Here is a 15,664-nt window from a genome sequence, read left to right on the forward strand (position 1 = left end):
AAATTTTGTTCCAACCCGGAGGGGGCCAATAATATAGTCACTTATTGTTTGATAAAAGAAATATTAAAATCCTATAAACCATTTAGTTATGGAAGCATACTTCCAGAAAAATAAAGCAGTTCAAACTTCAAATAGTCTCTAGCCTGATGGACAACCAAGACTGGTTAATAGTAAAAGGAGAAGCTTACCTTGTACTTGTAGAGAGAATCAACAATTCAATTAAAATAACAGATAAAATAAATAAATGAATGCCAATGATCAACAATTCAATTAATTGAATACTATTCTCCTCAGGAATCCATACAATCAACGGTGAATACATAGACAGGAAAACACGATGACAACATGATGTTGACATTTGTGCCTACAGGACACCGACAGTAATCGTTTATAAGAAAAATATCAGGGTGAAGTGTGTTATGAATTGGAAGTCCTAGCAGTTCATACATTCTCAGTGTCAGCTATTTTTTTTAATAGATTTCTCAATCGCTATACGATCACAACCCCGTATACGCAAACCTCATTTGTTTTTCTTTCCGCCAGCCAAGATACGTTGAATCTGAAGCCCTCGGCTGAAAGCTTGGTTAAACAGCAGCCTGGTCTGGAATTCTGAAACGAATGGGAACCAGGCAAGTACAGCCACTGGTGCAAAGATGACCAAAGCCATCATGTACTCGTACCCACGGGCTAGAGCTTTCACAGATCCCCACATTTTAAGGCCCTTCACTACTGGCCTGCAAGCTTGTGCTATCTGAAAACGAAATCAGCTTAATTTGTAAAGATCGATATTTAACTGGGAAAACTCATGATCACCATGCATTGTGTTATTTAAACACAGAAGAGAAATATAAAATGAGGGAATGAGGCTCCTTTTTCCAGTACGTTACATTAAATTCCACGTAAGAAGGTGTTTGATATAACCCAGTGGAAGGTGATGTGCTTGCGAGATAGAGGAAATGATTTTGCATGATAGTCATGTACATACCTGCAGAATTGCCAAACCAGTAGGCAGAAAAGCTAGCAGGCTCTGAAAGATGTCTCCAACTGTGAGGTGAAGGGTAGTGAACAGGATAACGAGAGTGATCACAGATCCAATAAAGAGAAACAGCTTAAGAAGTCTAAACATGAGCTGAAAATCTGCACTAAACTTCTTTCTTCCCATGGAAACAATCTGCGGTTCAAAGGCACCAGAGTTGGTGAATTGCATTCCACATGACAAGTTCATTTTCAAAAGATTTAAGATTTTAGAGTTTGAACAATAACCTTTAAGATGATTATCATAGCGACAATGACCAGCCACGACAGACCATATACCTGAAATCAGAAAACAAATTTACAGACATGAACATGAAAGATTTCGGAAGTTACTTTATCAAATTAGACTAAGGTTTGTGCTACGTTTTAGAGTAGAAGAATATTAAATTTCATGTACTCACAATAGCACTCCGGCTTCTTCCAGGCGTGCTTTCCTTGACTGCTTTTAGCTGGTATACAATTCCATATTGATAGATGAAGAAACGCAAAGAGAGAAATATCTCCCAGAACCGGCCTAAAAATCCAGTGTGTTGCAGGTGCTCCTGTTCCTCATCCCACCAAGACTCCCAGCTCTTGTTTGCTGGGACACCAATACCACCCTGGCTGCTTATCCACTTCGACCAATCATCCCAATCATCCACAATCTTCTGCCACTCAAATCCAGATGGATTGAAAAGGAAAGGAGCAAACAAAAAAGAAGTCACTAAGAACCACATTGAGGCCGTGACAAGTGCAAAGCCTACTCCACTTGCTGCTTTTCCATATACCTGATAACATATAAGCAATATTAAAAGCTCCAGTCCTTTCACAAAGTGACTCCTCGAGTACATCCTATAGTTCTCAGCAAATTTCTGATGCCGAACCACAAAACCACGCCCAGTAGCTCTGTATTTTGCCCCACCATGCAGGATAGTGCGCCCAAAATAATGGACCTTAGTCCCAAGGGAAAAGGTGAAGAAGACAGAAGCAAGCTGAAGCTGCATGATTATTATGTCACCTATTGCTGTTCTGAACCCTTTCTCTAGCCCCATCTCCATGACCATGGGCAACGCCATCAGAAAACCAATCTGAACAAGAGACTGTGAGGCCATGGCTGCTTTTAGGGGATCATTTCCCCTAGCCCGTGCGTACTTAATTATTGAATCCTCCAATCCACTTAATGACAGGTAAAGTTTACAATACAAGAAAGCATATACCGTAAGGACAACTATCTGCATATTAAAAAGAAAAAAATTATCTGTTAGCTGAACTTCCCAAATGTGGAAACATCCTAACATCCCAGCCACAAAAGCACACAGGAATAGTATTCAACTCAATAATTGCATAATCTGTGCAGGGCACAGCATATCAGAAAGAGTTTTCTGCACAATAAAGATGCAAATAACAGATCAAATTTAAAAGGAGACACTGCATTGGGTATGGTTTGAAAATCAAATGAACAAGATATTTAAGTTGTTTAAGAAAAAGGGTTTGCAAGCAAAGCAGTTCTTTCATAAAGATGCATAGATGACTCTGGAAATGAAACTGACTTTCATACTGAAAGCCTCTTCAAAAATCTTATCTTCTCATTAAACACAAAAGGAAGCAGCCATTTACTTGAGAGAAAAACCAAAAGGACATGAGAGATTCCAGACAGTTTAATGTAGCAGTTTGACAACTAAGAAAAAAAAAATATATAAAAAAACTACATGATTATTTTTACAAAATATAAATCATTGATCATAAAAGAGAGAAAAAAATCTTTAGGTGATCCACAAGAAACAATACCCCTTTTCTTTCCAATTGAAATTATGAAATCCATATGACATTTATTAAAAGAATTGCTCTTCAATTCTTTGTCATTTAGCTCCTTGCTATTTGGACTTCGAACCAAACTGAGCACTGCCAAAAATGCATCTTATAAACAATGCACTGACACGCACGTGAAAACAAACAAATGCATACATAAGCAGACCAACACATTTATTCCCTAATGAAATATCATGGCCAAATATTTCAATCTGTAAGCTGTTCTTTTTCCCATAATGTACGTAATTTTCCAGGTATATTATGGCCTTGATAGCAACTATTTTGGTTGCCTTTTTTCATGCTTAGGTTGAGTTCTCTGGAAAACAACAAGGTAACTATTAGATTTGTCAATTAGCCTTGTCCACACTGCTTGTCCAATTGCTTTTCAACATGAATTACACATTAAAAAAGAATTACCATTGAACTGACGTAAAATCCGATCGTTGTATAATAACAGGACAGCATGCGGAAGAAATCAAAACGATGACCTAGTCGATAGATGTCCCTGCTGAGTGTCTGCTCCCCATTACCACATGCTACCTTTGCTTCAAACAGAGAGATTTGGTTGAGCCCGACATCTCGACCTTTCCCAACTTGAATATACTCATGATGAGTGACATTCCCTCGTCTCAGTGTTGAGTTGAAACCTACATTGTAGAACAAGCATAGAGAAGCTGATGAAATTGTGTTACCGGAGATAAAATAAATTCCCAAACATTTTGTTGGTTACTCTTCAACTACTTTTCTAGGTGACGAGAACAGGTTCCTTGAGAATAGTACCAGCAAATATGTCCTCACTCAAATTGATGCCATGAGAAGCCTTGCTGATGCCACCACGTGTTATGTGAAAGATTCTATCAAACACATCTGGATGCCCATAATGGAACCGGACCCTATAAATACCAATACAAATTTCAAGATAAAATGTCAACATTAATAAGATCAACAAAAAAGGCCACGTGTTATGGTTTTATTATGTTCATTTTATGTTCTTCACGCTAACTAAAGTGGATGACCTAATATTTGGCATGACCCACTTTCCAAGAAGCAAATGAACATATATGCATAGGGGACCACATGGACACACATGCGTGCAAGAGGAGAGTGGATTATCGTATCTATGCATAGTGATTCTCAAAGCTCTTTTTTTTTTTAGCACTGGTACATATTAAAAATATATTTCTGTTACGATCAGCAAAATCACCTTTTTTTTTAAAGGAGTGGTACTATTAATTCCTTAAAAACCTTTATCTCAATAATGTATCTTAAAAAACGGCTGGTATTTTGCATACCATAAGTTGTACTACAGTGTTATCTAAACATAGAAAGGAAGAAAAAGAGAAGGTTTACTTCAATGGTCTTGCTAGAACCCTTTGACCAATGGTGACAAAACTCGTTTCTTGGTTTGACATGAACCAAGCCAAAGAAGAGACACTGCAGCATAGATGTAAAAACACATGAGAACAATGACAAGGCATGATATTTGATGGTAATAGAGCATCAGAGAACTAGAAAAGATAAACATCCATCAGACCTTCCAGTAAAGATATGCTCCCGAACACCTAAAATTGTAGGTGGAAGCACTCCATGATCCTCATTAAATTCTTCAAGAAGGTTACGCATTTTAAGTGCTTCTTCCAAGTAATTATCCTATAAGAAATTGATATGAAAAATCATCAGAATAGGTATAAAAATCATAATGAAGCAACAATACATTCAGTTTTTCCATGTTTTACCTGATTCATGTCAATGGCTTGCAAAGCTTCCCCTCGAGTAAATACAATGGCATGATTCTGATTCTCAGGCTTTCCTTCTCCTAATTTAGCTGCACCTGGCAATCTTATGCGATATATTTCCTTTTGGAGAAGATAGAAAACAATTAGCTTTATGGAAAAATTTGCTCAAATGTAATTAAATGGGAATATCATAAAAATTACCTGATCAAGATTATCAACAGCTTTTACCAATACAGAATAATAAACCTTCTGTACCTTGCCACCTTCTCTTTCTCTTTCTTCAACTTCGTCAATAAATGCAACACGGAGAGAGGGATTACTGTAGAAGATGTAGCAGGTTCAAAGTCTTGAACGAAATATGCTCAGCAAACTGCTTATGATATTCAACAGTGAGATGCTATAATTAGACAGAGAGCATACTTGACCATTAAATTGAGAATGTCTGTTGCACGACGATCTCCACTCCTCTTCTGATTTCCATAGTTCTGACAGGTAGCAACATAAGTGAATTTCATGTCCGCTACTGCCTCTATTTGAGCACTCACAGATCTTTGACTTTTCTTATCTTCCTCAGTTGGATCTGTGATGGCTTTGTAACCTTCTAGTATCTCTGCATTTATGAGATTATGTCATACATTGGCATATTACTCCAAAATGACACTGCTTCACTGGGCACTCATCATTTCTACTGAAAGAATTGATAGATATATTGAAAACAAAACCATGAGAAAATGGTATACATCCCCAGGAAAAGTACAACTAAGGTCAGAGGCATTGAGCTCAATTTTAGCAGTAAATGAATTAGATTCAATGAATTACTACTTTATAACATCAATTGGATTTGTGTTCTCGCAAATATATTCTACTACATGGCAAGGAAAACGAATGAAAGACGCCTGACGAAAGTCTGAGGCATTGACAGTGAATTAATTAAACAGCAAAGGAGTAAGGAAATTATTTTATTCTTGAGAACTAAACTAGAGTAGTTCCCAGCGCATTCTTTCATGAAGAGCATAATTTTCTCTTCAAGACTGAAAATGAAGTTTGAACTTTAGATTTTTTCAAAAATCATTTTTTGTTCTTTCTCCATCAGATTACTTATCATATTCCAAGTTTTGGAAAAAAAAAAATGTTGTTAATGCCATTTATTTAAGCCATCATTCCTTCTTGAAATTTATGACTACGTGATTTCATCATTTTTAATCCTATAAAAAAAGGTCAGATATGACTGACAGAAGAAAGCTTATATCAAAGAGTAAGAAATCATATCTTTTTTAGAAGATTATGATGCTGCAAGAATGGAACATGGATTCCACATGTTTATTATTTTCATATTTCTAGAACTCATTATTTAATTTGCTCAGGAGGGCTACTTTCAGGAAATAAAGACCATATGCAATTCCACATTTGAAAGTCATTTTCAAACAAAATGAAGAAAAGCATTCAGGCTCTCACCACTTTCTTTAGCCATATCAAGGAAAGCTTGAAGTCTTAAAGCTCGTCTGTAGTACATCATCCCTCTAACTGCAACATTTATGATCATTTGTATATATAAAAAAAAAGATTAATGCATTTAGATGAGAAAATGTAAAGGGATCAACTACCTGTGCGACAGAGGGTTTGACCTCTCAAAGAGCCCCAATGGCGAAGTTGCAAAATATTTTCTTCATTTTCCAAAACCTCACTCTCTTTTTTGCAATTTATTCTTTCCATGAAGTTATTCCATTCATCTGATGACAATGCAAATAGCTACTGAATTAATTACATCATTGATTCATTCATTCAAAACAAATGCAAATCATACATGCTATGGTACTATGAGAGTTCACAAAACAACCATACCTGGGTAAATCTTTTGCAAGTAGTAGATGATTGATACACCGTCTTCATTCTCCATTTCAAGATCAGATTTGGAATAAACTGTCTCTTCACTATAGTAGGGGGTTAAGACACTGTGCATAACAGAAGAGTAATCTTATTACATAAAAGTTGATGTTGTTAAAAATCCCTTAATTTCCTTAAAGAAACTCGTCAAATTCTCAAGACCTTGAAAAACTATGTAATTTATCCAGGACAACTCTGTCTAGAATCCACAAATGTACTTTCACAAAAACTATAATAAATCAGACACTGGCTTTGGGAGAGTAAAGAGTCTCAATAGAAGCATGTAGGATGATATTTGAACAAGCAATATTATCACAAAGAATTTGAGAAAAGGCACTGCCTTTCTTCTAGCTGACTGTTAGCTAGAAGTACACTCAACTTGATCATATGTTCTGAACATATGTTGTACAAGTCCGGTCAGGTGTATCCCAATGTGGCTACCAATGACTAGTATTTGATCAAATTCTAGCCACTTGTCCATTGAATGACATGATGGTGGCAGACAATCATTAAACCAACTGTAAGTTAACAATAAGTTGAATTCAGCTGAAGTCAACAAAATGTGAAGGCAGTTCTTTGCAACTTGGCAAAGTCACTGCAATATTCACTTTGCTATCATTTTTTATTAAAAATGAATCAGACCTGAATGAGAGCATTTTACGGACTCGAGGAGGACGTGGCATGTCCATAAACAACGAATTCGTAAAGAATGAAATCCTCCTACGTGCTTCAAGGTTTGTTGGGACATCATTGGCAAATTCGTTCACCGTCAAAAGGAGATGAATGCGTCTTATCTAAGAGATCATTAATCAAAGCTTTCATCAATCCTTACACACACTAGAAGGGTGAGTACTTAAAATAATCATTGAAGCTCAGCAAGTGCTAGGGTACCTGTTCTTCCCATTGTGTTGTAACTACAGGAGGGAACATTATAGCAGGTTTTGTGTCAGTACCAGAAAACACTTGTCTTCCAGAATCCTTGCCACTTTGCCCGAGGTCTACCAATTCACTGAAAATCATCACACAAGGACAGGCTGGACTGTTAGCACTCATATGAAGGACATGAGCGTGCCACTAAATCCAAGTAGAAGATGCAAGGTTCACCAACCGATTCTCATTCACCATCATATCATTAGTAAATACTTCTAACATGTCCTGCAGTATCAACACCACGGTATTTTGCTGGGAGGGATCAGCATCTTTCTGCAAGGTGGAAGGAAAAAGGAAGCGGTCACTTTCCAAAGCACGGCTGCAAAGAGAATTTCAGATTTACAAAAGCAAGCTGAATAAACCATTAGCCGAGTTTCATAAATGACTCACCAATAATCTCACGAGCTCCACAAATTTTTTACATAATGCTGGTAAGGGACCCATTTTGAAATTTGTAAGAAGTGTGTTCTTTGAAATATTACTCTCAACTTCTTTAAAGATGATGCTAAGTATCCTGTTACATTAGAACCACAGTTACACAAGACACTGAACCATCATCCTAATTTCATTCAAATGCCAGATAAAACTCTGCAGCAGATAGATTAACAGCCAAAACGATTGACTTTGTTAAACGCATATAGATATTAGTAGAGCACTAAATACTGGACTGGAACTCAAAATGTTATAGAAGGAATGAAAATGCTGAAGCAGAAATACTATAACATAGATTGGACTCTTGCAAACTTAAGCTTTAATTGGGAATGATGAAATTATCAGCTAAGAACCTGGTCTCCAAAGGAGGTGTATCTGCAACATTTAAAAGATTTAAATCCACAGGACAAGTCATCTTTCTATGGTAAGTTTCTTTCTGATCTTTTCTTTTTCTTTTTCTTTTTTTTTTTTTTTTTTTTTTTGGGGGGGGTTGGGGTCTGATTGGTTGTTTAAAGAGAGGATGGATAAAATGGATATGGATTATCAGGGGTAAGGAAAAGAACACCGCAAACAACCTTTTCTCAATTTCTCCAACTACCAAAATATTCATGACATGTTTAAGGGATTCGTAGCATTCAATGACTGCACATTTCATGTATTCATCTGCACATATGCGTTTCCAGAGGTCCGCATCCCTTGATCGGAATTGCACTGCCATATCCAAAGCTATTGGGATCTGTAAATGTAGCAAATATTCAACAGTTAAAAACAAGTTCCATTCACTCAATCTGCAGAAAGAAAATACATTCTGACCTTGCTTGCAAGCATAATCGGTGGCCACTGAATTAATTTGAGGCTAGGATCTGATGTATATGGAACCAGCAACAGATCCATCTCCCTGAATTAAAAGAAACCAAAGATTTAGTCTCAACAGGGGAAGGAACAGATAGAAATAAAGTTTTATCGAGCCTATGAGGCCTTTCCTGTCACTAATGAGATCTTCTTCACGGAAACTACATATCACTTCATTCCATAACTGAGCAAATTTGGCAGCTTCACTTCTCTTGCTTGCAGTAACCTAACAGGAATGACATTGTAATAACTGAGTAAGATGCATGAAACTGCAAAACAATGATAATGATATAGAGAATTTGAAACATCAATCCAACCTCAGAAAATCTCTTTGAAAAAGAGAAGCCCTTCTTCCGTTTCTTATCTGAAGGAACCAAATAAGTGTTAAATGCACCAGGTAAGGACTGGAACCGTGACCTCAGCATGCCCAGAGTTCGAATCTGTTAGAAGAGAAGGAGGAAATTAATAGGCCACAGTTTTTAGCCTTAAGTTACAAAAAATCCTGCAACCTAAGCTCACTGACATAACTCACCCAAAGATTTAGTGACATTTGAAAAATCACTAAAAGGAGAGTGAAAGTTAAATGAGAGTTATATTCTCAAAAGGTGTTTGATATCTTACATAAATTACAAGAAAAGGAGAGTGATAGAAATTATTGGTGAACTTCAAAAAGTCAAGTAAACAATGTGGAACACAGAAATAGCCATTGGAGGTAAAATGGTATTCACTGAAAAGGACGGCTATTGCACATCTCCAAAGTATGCACTAAGTTCCATCTCTCAATAGAGCAGAAAATACAATGTCCCAGCCAAGTTTACATAAAACAGGCCAATTATCTCACTAGAATATGTAACATGGAAGCAAGAAACGCATCCAAATGCCTCATTTCAAATGATATATGAAGGTTTGTGACTGTATATGGTTTATGTAAACGCATCCAAATGCCTCATTTCAAATGAACACAGAAAATGACCATCCAAAGCAAGAAACACAAAAATAATTGAGATAATTACCTCTCCTAGACGATCAAAGGCCCCGGCAAAGCCACCATATATGGTTGAGAAAATAGAATACCAAATTTGAGTATCCATAAAATAGACCTGGATTATATTGTAACATGTCCGGAGACATCAATCATAGAATAAATATAAATTTCACCAAATAAAAGATATGAAAAAAGAAAAATAGGAAAGAGATAGCAGCAGACAAACCAAAATTACTGGTAACCAGAGTGACAAAACAGCTCCATAATTGTTTTTAGCTGTATACACAGGGTAAGCTTATGTGAATATAAAACCTCAGTTGAAAAGCACAATAAAAATGAAGTGAAAGAGTGATGCACACCATTTGGAAACAATTCATGCCACTCATAATCTACATTCCGAATGTTCATTATATCTTTCGTTGGCTTCACCAGAGGTTTTATCTGGGAAAAGGACATGTAAAAGGGTTAAAGGAATACCAAATGAATGACCCTAATAACAATGACGGTGATTATGCTGATAACAAAAGCCAACTAAAAATAGCCAACCTGGACAAAATAGCTGAATGCTATCTTTGAACATAAAAGTAACAACCAAAAAAGAGTATACCTGAAACAAAAAGAAAAACTTAGTAACAAAGTGAACTTGAACCAAATATGTTGGTGACTGCATAAATATAAACTCTCATCAGACTCACTTTATGAGTACAAATTGACTCTCATGCATTCCCCTGCCAACATAAATTCTTGGCTGCAGAAATATAGATTTACTCAGTTAATCAGGAGAAGAGATAAATTTTCTATAGCTGGATGACATAAAAAAATCATGAAAATGATAATGAGATAATGATATCTAGGAGTGAAACAAATAACTTGTGGGAAAATCAGGCCAGTGAGCATACCTGTGACCACCATAAGAGAAATCTGATAATCAGCCAGTCTGAGTTTTCAATCCATCGTCGGAGCATGGGAAAGATAAACAAAGCAGTTGCCAATATATTTGGAAGCATGTATACAGCCACTGCCAAAAGGTATAGTGCAGGTATGTCCTTCACTTCTTTAAAGAATGACAGCAAATCTTTGATTTTATCAGGGGCCACTTTGAAGGAATGCACATAACATAGTGGAAGAATGATTGCCCATGCAAGACTAACAATGATCTTGAGAACATTTCTCAGGACATCAGTGAATTTCCACTTGTGGAACCCTGGGAAGTTCAGAACAAGGTCCAGAATACCTAAAAGGAAGAATGGTGAGACAAAATAGTCACTTGAAACAAAAGCTATTTCAGAGACAGCAAATCAGGTCCTGGGTTAATGACGAAAGCATTGAGGGCTCAAGTTGAAGGTAATATCAACATAAAATAAAATATTAAAACAAAAACAGAAAATTATCAGGTTTTATCACCAATGCTGATTAATATTTTAACTCTCATGTCATCTTACAAGCTTCACCAAATCATCAATGGAGGAGTTGGTCACGGAAAATGCAAAATACATGTGAAATAATGTTAACAAAATTAGGCAGTGATTGCATAGTAAAAGAGTCATAAAAAAGTCCGAAAATTGTTGAAGAAGAAAAGAAATGTAATAAGAATGTTAAGGAAACAATTGGAAATTTGAGGCTTATATTTTTTTTATGTGATGAATTATACTCTTTCCAGGTTTTCTATAAAACAAATTCAATAACTTTACCATGTTACCTTTGATTATAAAGGATAATGAAAGAAGAAGGTTATGGATAACAATAATTTCACATTACTATTGGATTTAAGAGAGGAAATAATAAGATGGATAGAGGGAGCATTAGGCTAAGAGCATCATACTTTGGAGGAAGCGAAGACAGGCTGCTGTGATGAAAATGCTGGATAGCTGATATAATACATCCTTTTGAACAATGTTCAGAATCGAGACCCCACTCCAAGCAATGATGATCATTGCCTGCAACAATAAACCCATGTCTTACTGGAAAAGATTATATTAAAAGATAAAAACTAGAAAGATGCGCCAAAAGGTTAATAAAGTTGAATGCCTGAAGAGCAAGAATATAAAAGGTCCACAATCTGTCAAAACTTCGAAAAATGTGCCAGAAGGTTCGTGTCTCTACAAAATATGCTTTGCCCATGCTTCTGGGTTTTTCTGAAGAAGCCTTTTTCCCCTGACAAAGAAATCATGTTAAGCAGATAGTGGTAAATCATTTCAAAAGGTAGTGTATTACTGGCAACATAAGCGCACTGTACCACATCTCTTGTAGAAGTAAAAAAACTTCCATCATCACGCATAGGCCAACCAAGAGAAAAGCAGTCCGATGACCTGAAAGATATAAGCAAAGCTAAGTGTTAACCAGAACGAAGTGATACAAAAAAATCAAAAAGATCTGTTCTTCATCAGAATCCTAATATTATATCCAAACTAACCAGAAGTATTCATTTAGATCATCATAATTGCACCACTGTGAGTGTGAAGCTTTACCATTTTTGCTTTTATTGGCTTCCTGCAATAATTGGAACACAATTTTCATATTGAGAACAAAAGGACCAGAAATTTGATGACGAAATGAATCCTTGCACAATGACATACCTTCTCAATTACATGGTAAATTGGTGTTATAACCTTCCTCAGGAAAGCCTCGTCGTCTCCACCATAAGAAGGCTTAATATTTTCTCCAGTAACGATGCTGACGTTTCCAGCCAACAGGCCATGGAGTTCATATGCCATCTGAACAAATGAGAGGTCAACCTTATGAAGCTTTTATATAACAGAAAATGTGCTAATTACTTTAAAAAAGGATAAATAAAGGAAAGAGCATCCAACGCACACCAGCCTTCCATCCCGAATTCTGGTCTTAGAATCACCCATTTTCTGTCCTGAACTAGCTAAGGAGTCCGTTAATGTTATGATCAGTACTTACGTTATGAAAAATATAGCATAGACATTCAGGCATGAAGCGAACATTTGCTGCCTCACCCCAGATGAGAAGAAAAAGGCCCATGTACAGTATCTTTCTCTGCTGGATTTCTGGCTGGCCTTGAGGGAGCCTACAAGAACCACACATGTAGATGTTAACATAGCAAATTAATGTTCATTCATTTGCAGCTTGCTTTAAGTTCTGAATGAATAAAAAAGAGTCCACCTACTTACCTTAAACTATGTTTCCGCCCTAAAAACTTGCACCATGTTTTATAATTCTTAAAAAGCTTGCTCATAACTTCATCAACAGCTCGATCGTCAAGCTGCATAGGAGATGAGAGTCTAAGCATAGCACAGCCATTAATTTAAGTATGGAAGTAATAGTTAATCAAGGATACTTGGTGAATTAGAAAAGGGATTAACTAGAAAGGTTCAAAAGTTATTCAAATAATTTGCAGATTAAATGCACATGCACATATACACATTCACTTCAGCTCCAAACCCTGAATCAAAACCACAAACATCACAATTACCCATATCCTGGATGCTATAGCAATCAAAAGGTAGGATAATGCTAGAGCTGTAGCAACATCTACTATACAACAGGCAAAAAAAAAAGGACTAAGGATTAGAGCATACCTTGCTAATAGGTTCAGGCTTGGGATTAAGCCTTATATGTTTGTTGGCAAGTAGTAAAATCAAATGCTCCCTCTGGTTCCTGACATTGTCTCTCTGCGTTCATCAAATTTAAGAACCAAATTTTTAGTTACTGAAGATTCTAGTGTAACCCTCAGCAATTGAATTCTCTATTCTTTTCTTTTTAAAAAAAGTTTTCTTGGGTCAAGAACATGCCTGAAAGCCAAACATGGCCCTCAGCCAATCAAGAAGGTCTAAATCACCAGCTTTCTGCCTTTGTGGATCAAATGCAGTGGGCCAGTTCAAGCCACGAGTGTTCCACAGTGCAGCAACAGCAGCTTTGACCTGGTAAATATGGACAGGAAATTCTCAAGCAGCATATTAAACTATGCATCGAGAGAAAAGGAGTAATCACAACAGCAGCAAGATAACCATGAAGAATATGTATAACCTCCTCAAGCTGCATTATGGACTGTGAAGCCCCGGCAGAATCCAGAGGAAGGATGTTGAAAGGGGCATATATTTCTTTCTTTTCCTGGACATCTCTGGCTGCTGCAATAATCTGCTCAGAGTAAAGTCATTAAAAAGTACTTCACTACCCTGAAAAGGATTCATGCCGTAGAATGGCCAACTGCATAAGAGCTAGTAAACGACAGACTATAACAGGGACTAACCTCAGGAGCAACTTCTTCTACTTTCTCTGTTTTGTTAACAGCACAAAGCACTTCAAAAAGAACACCAGCTGTCTGATAGGCTTTTCCAAGTTGAGCTCTGCAAAGATATTAAAGGTTCGTCATCACAACAGCATTTATGCTCTAAAGAAAAAGGAGTAAATAAAACAACTGAGAGAGTGAAATAGCATTTATGCTCTAAAGAAAAAGAAGTAAATAAAACAAGTGAGAGTGAAATAGCATTTATGCTATTACCGGTCTGCTTGCTCCCCCTGGTCAAGTGCTCTAACGTAGTGTTCATAGTACTGCTGATAAAAGCTCTCGATTTCCCGCGCATCAGTCTTTTTAACCCGAGAGGCAAGACTGGAATTATTGTCCTGAGATAAATAAAATAGTTTTCACATAACTTCTTCTGGTGCTTCAAAACAATCCATGGCAAAACTATGTGAAGTTCTTTTGGATTAATATTAAAGGGCCCGATAATTGGATTTGGTTTTAGAAAATGCAAAAAAGAAGCATTCCTACAAACAAATTGAGTGCAGCTATCTATGTGAATGAACACGCCAAGAATGCATTCATCATGAGACTAGCAAAGGGAACAAATAAATTATCGTGACAACGACCTACTTTTGGAGATTATCGCATTCCCGCTATTCAGAAATTCTCCTTATTCCACAAATGACAAATGCAATGCAATTTAATTAATTAGTTTCTCTCTCCCACTTCCAAATGAGACCACAAATTCTCTCCGCCAGCTCCAGGCATTTAAGATTGCAAAATGACCATTTAGACCCCATTAAAAGTACTAAAGTGCAAACAGGTTCTTATGAACTTGAGCACATTTGATCACCACTCCTCTTTCACAACATTTTTTTTATTTTTCCAAAAACTCCGCCGTTGAATATGTTTCGACCAGGCAGAGGGGATCTTTCGCTTGTCATAATTCTTAATAGATATAATTACTGTTCCATTACCCCCATTATGCTCACTCAAATCAGATATGAAAAACAACACAAGAAAGAATGTCATCAAAACCATTGATGATTTAGAAACAGAATTTAACAAAAGTAAAATTACCCTCTCCAATCTCTGCAGCAAAGATGTCTTGAACTGCCTCACACCACGACCACTTGAATTTGGATCCAGTCTATGGGCCTTCTCAAACGCATAAAACCTACCTATATTTCCCCAAATCGAAAAAAGAAAGAAAGAAAAAGAAAATAAATAATAAACAATGATTAAAAGAATAATGATTTCCCTGTTACAACATAGTCGCTAAAATTGATGCAACATCATTACGTACAGAGATAGGCAACGCGAGGGCGTTCATGTTCGATTTCAGCTGCAATGCGGAGAACAGGGGCGATGGAACCGAGTGAGGAAGGGACGACCTCATTATCAAAAACCTCAAGAGAGAATGTAGTGGTGGCAGCGCTGCGAGACGGCCTCCGGCTCAGCATCTGTGACCCAGATGGTTCCAGGTTCGACATTGTTATTCAATCAAATGCTAGCTCGTGAGCTAGCCACCTTTTGCTCCTAACAGTGTCTTATTTCGCTAATTTTAACAACCTGCTAGAGAGTAAATTAATGAAAATCAGTAATTATGAATTTATCTTCTTCTTTTTTCAAGTCTGGTTGGGAAATGAGAAAATATGTAGGAAAGAGAGGAAAAAACGTAAGAAACAAGCTAATTATCTGAACATTGCTTTTGCGCTACAGCTACATTTTCAGCTTAATTATCGCTTAAATTGGAAAGAATAAATTAAAGCAAAAACTCTCGTGAAATTCATTCATTTAGCATCTAATTGA

General features: G+C 36.7%; 1 protein-coding gene across 1 annotated transcript; it reads right to left on the reverse strand.

The window, feature by feature from the left end:
* Nucleotides 1-295: 295 nt before the first annotated feature.
* LOC118042394 (callose synthase 5-like) lies at nucleotides 296-15,360 on the reverse strand. The gene is given in 42 exon segments (XM_035050043.2): nucleotides 296-751; nucleotides 986-1,171; nucleotides 1,264-1,314; nucleotides 1,437-2,246; nucleotides 3,241-3,470; nucleotides 3,604-3,716; nucleotides 4,174-4,257; nucleotides 4,358-4,473; nucleotides 4,560-4,679; nucleotides 4,761-4,878; nucleotides 4,980-5,169; nucleotides 6,015-6,083; nucleotides 6,164-6,289; nucleotides 6,402-6,511; nucleotides 7,086-7,237; nucleotides 7,335-7,452; nucleotides 7,552-7,646; nucleotides 7,764-7,887; nucleotides 8,381-8,541; nucleotides 8,619-8,727; nucleotides 8,729-8,883; nucleotides 8,975-9,097; nucleotides 9,671-9,757; nucleotides 9,869-9,918; nucleotides 10,002-10,083; nucleotides 10,189-10,249; nucleotides 10,338-10,390; nucleotides 10,542-10,876; nucleotides 11,465-11,579; nucleotides 11,671-11,796; nucleotides 11,879-11,951; nucleotides 12,056-12,132; nucleotides 12,219-12,356; nucleotides 12,550-12,676; nucleotides 12,780-12,871; nucleotides 13,188-13,280; nucleotides 13,401-13,529; nucleotides 13,636-13,746; nucleotides 13,859-13,955; nucleotides 14,111-14,232; nucleotides 14,933-15,033; nucleotides 15,159-15,360. Coding segments are annotated over 42 exon segments (5,847 nt in total). The 5' UTR covers nucleotides 15,346-15,360; the 3' UTR covers nucleotides 296-520.
* Between the last annotated feature and the right edge of the window lie 304 nt (nucleotides 15,361-15,664).

Source organism: Populus alba, chromosome 5 (assembly GCF_005239225.2).
Source record: "Populus alba chromosome 5, ASM523922v2, whole genome shotgun sequence".
Taxonomy (NCBI): domain Eukaryota; kingdom Viridiplantae; phylum Streptophyta; class Magnoliopsida; order Malpighiales; family Salicaceae; genus Populus; species Populus alba.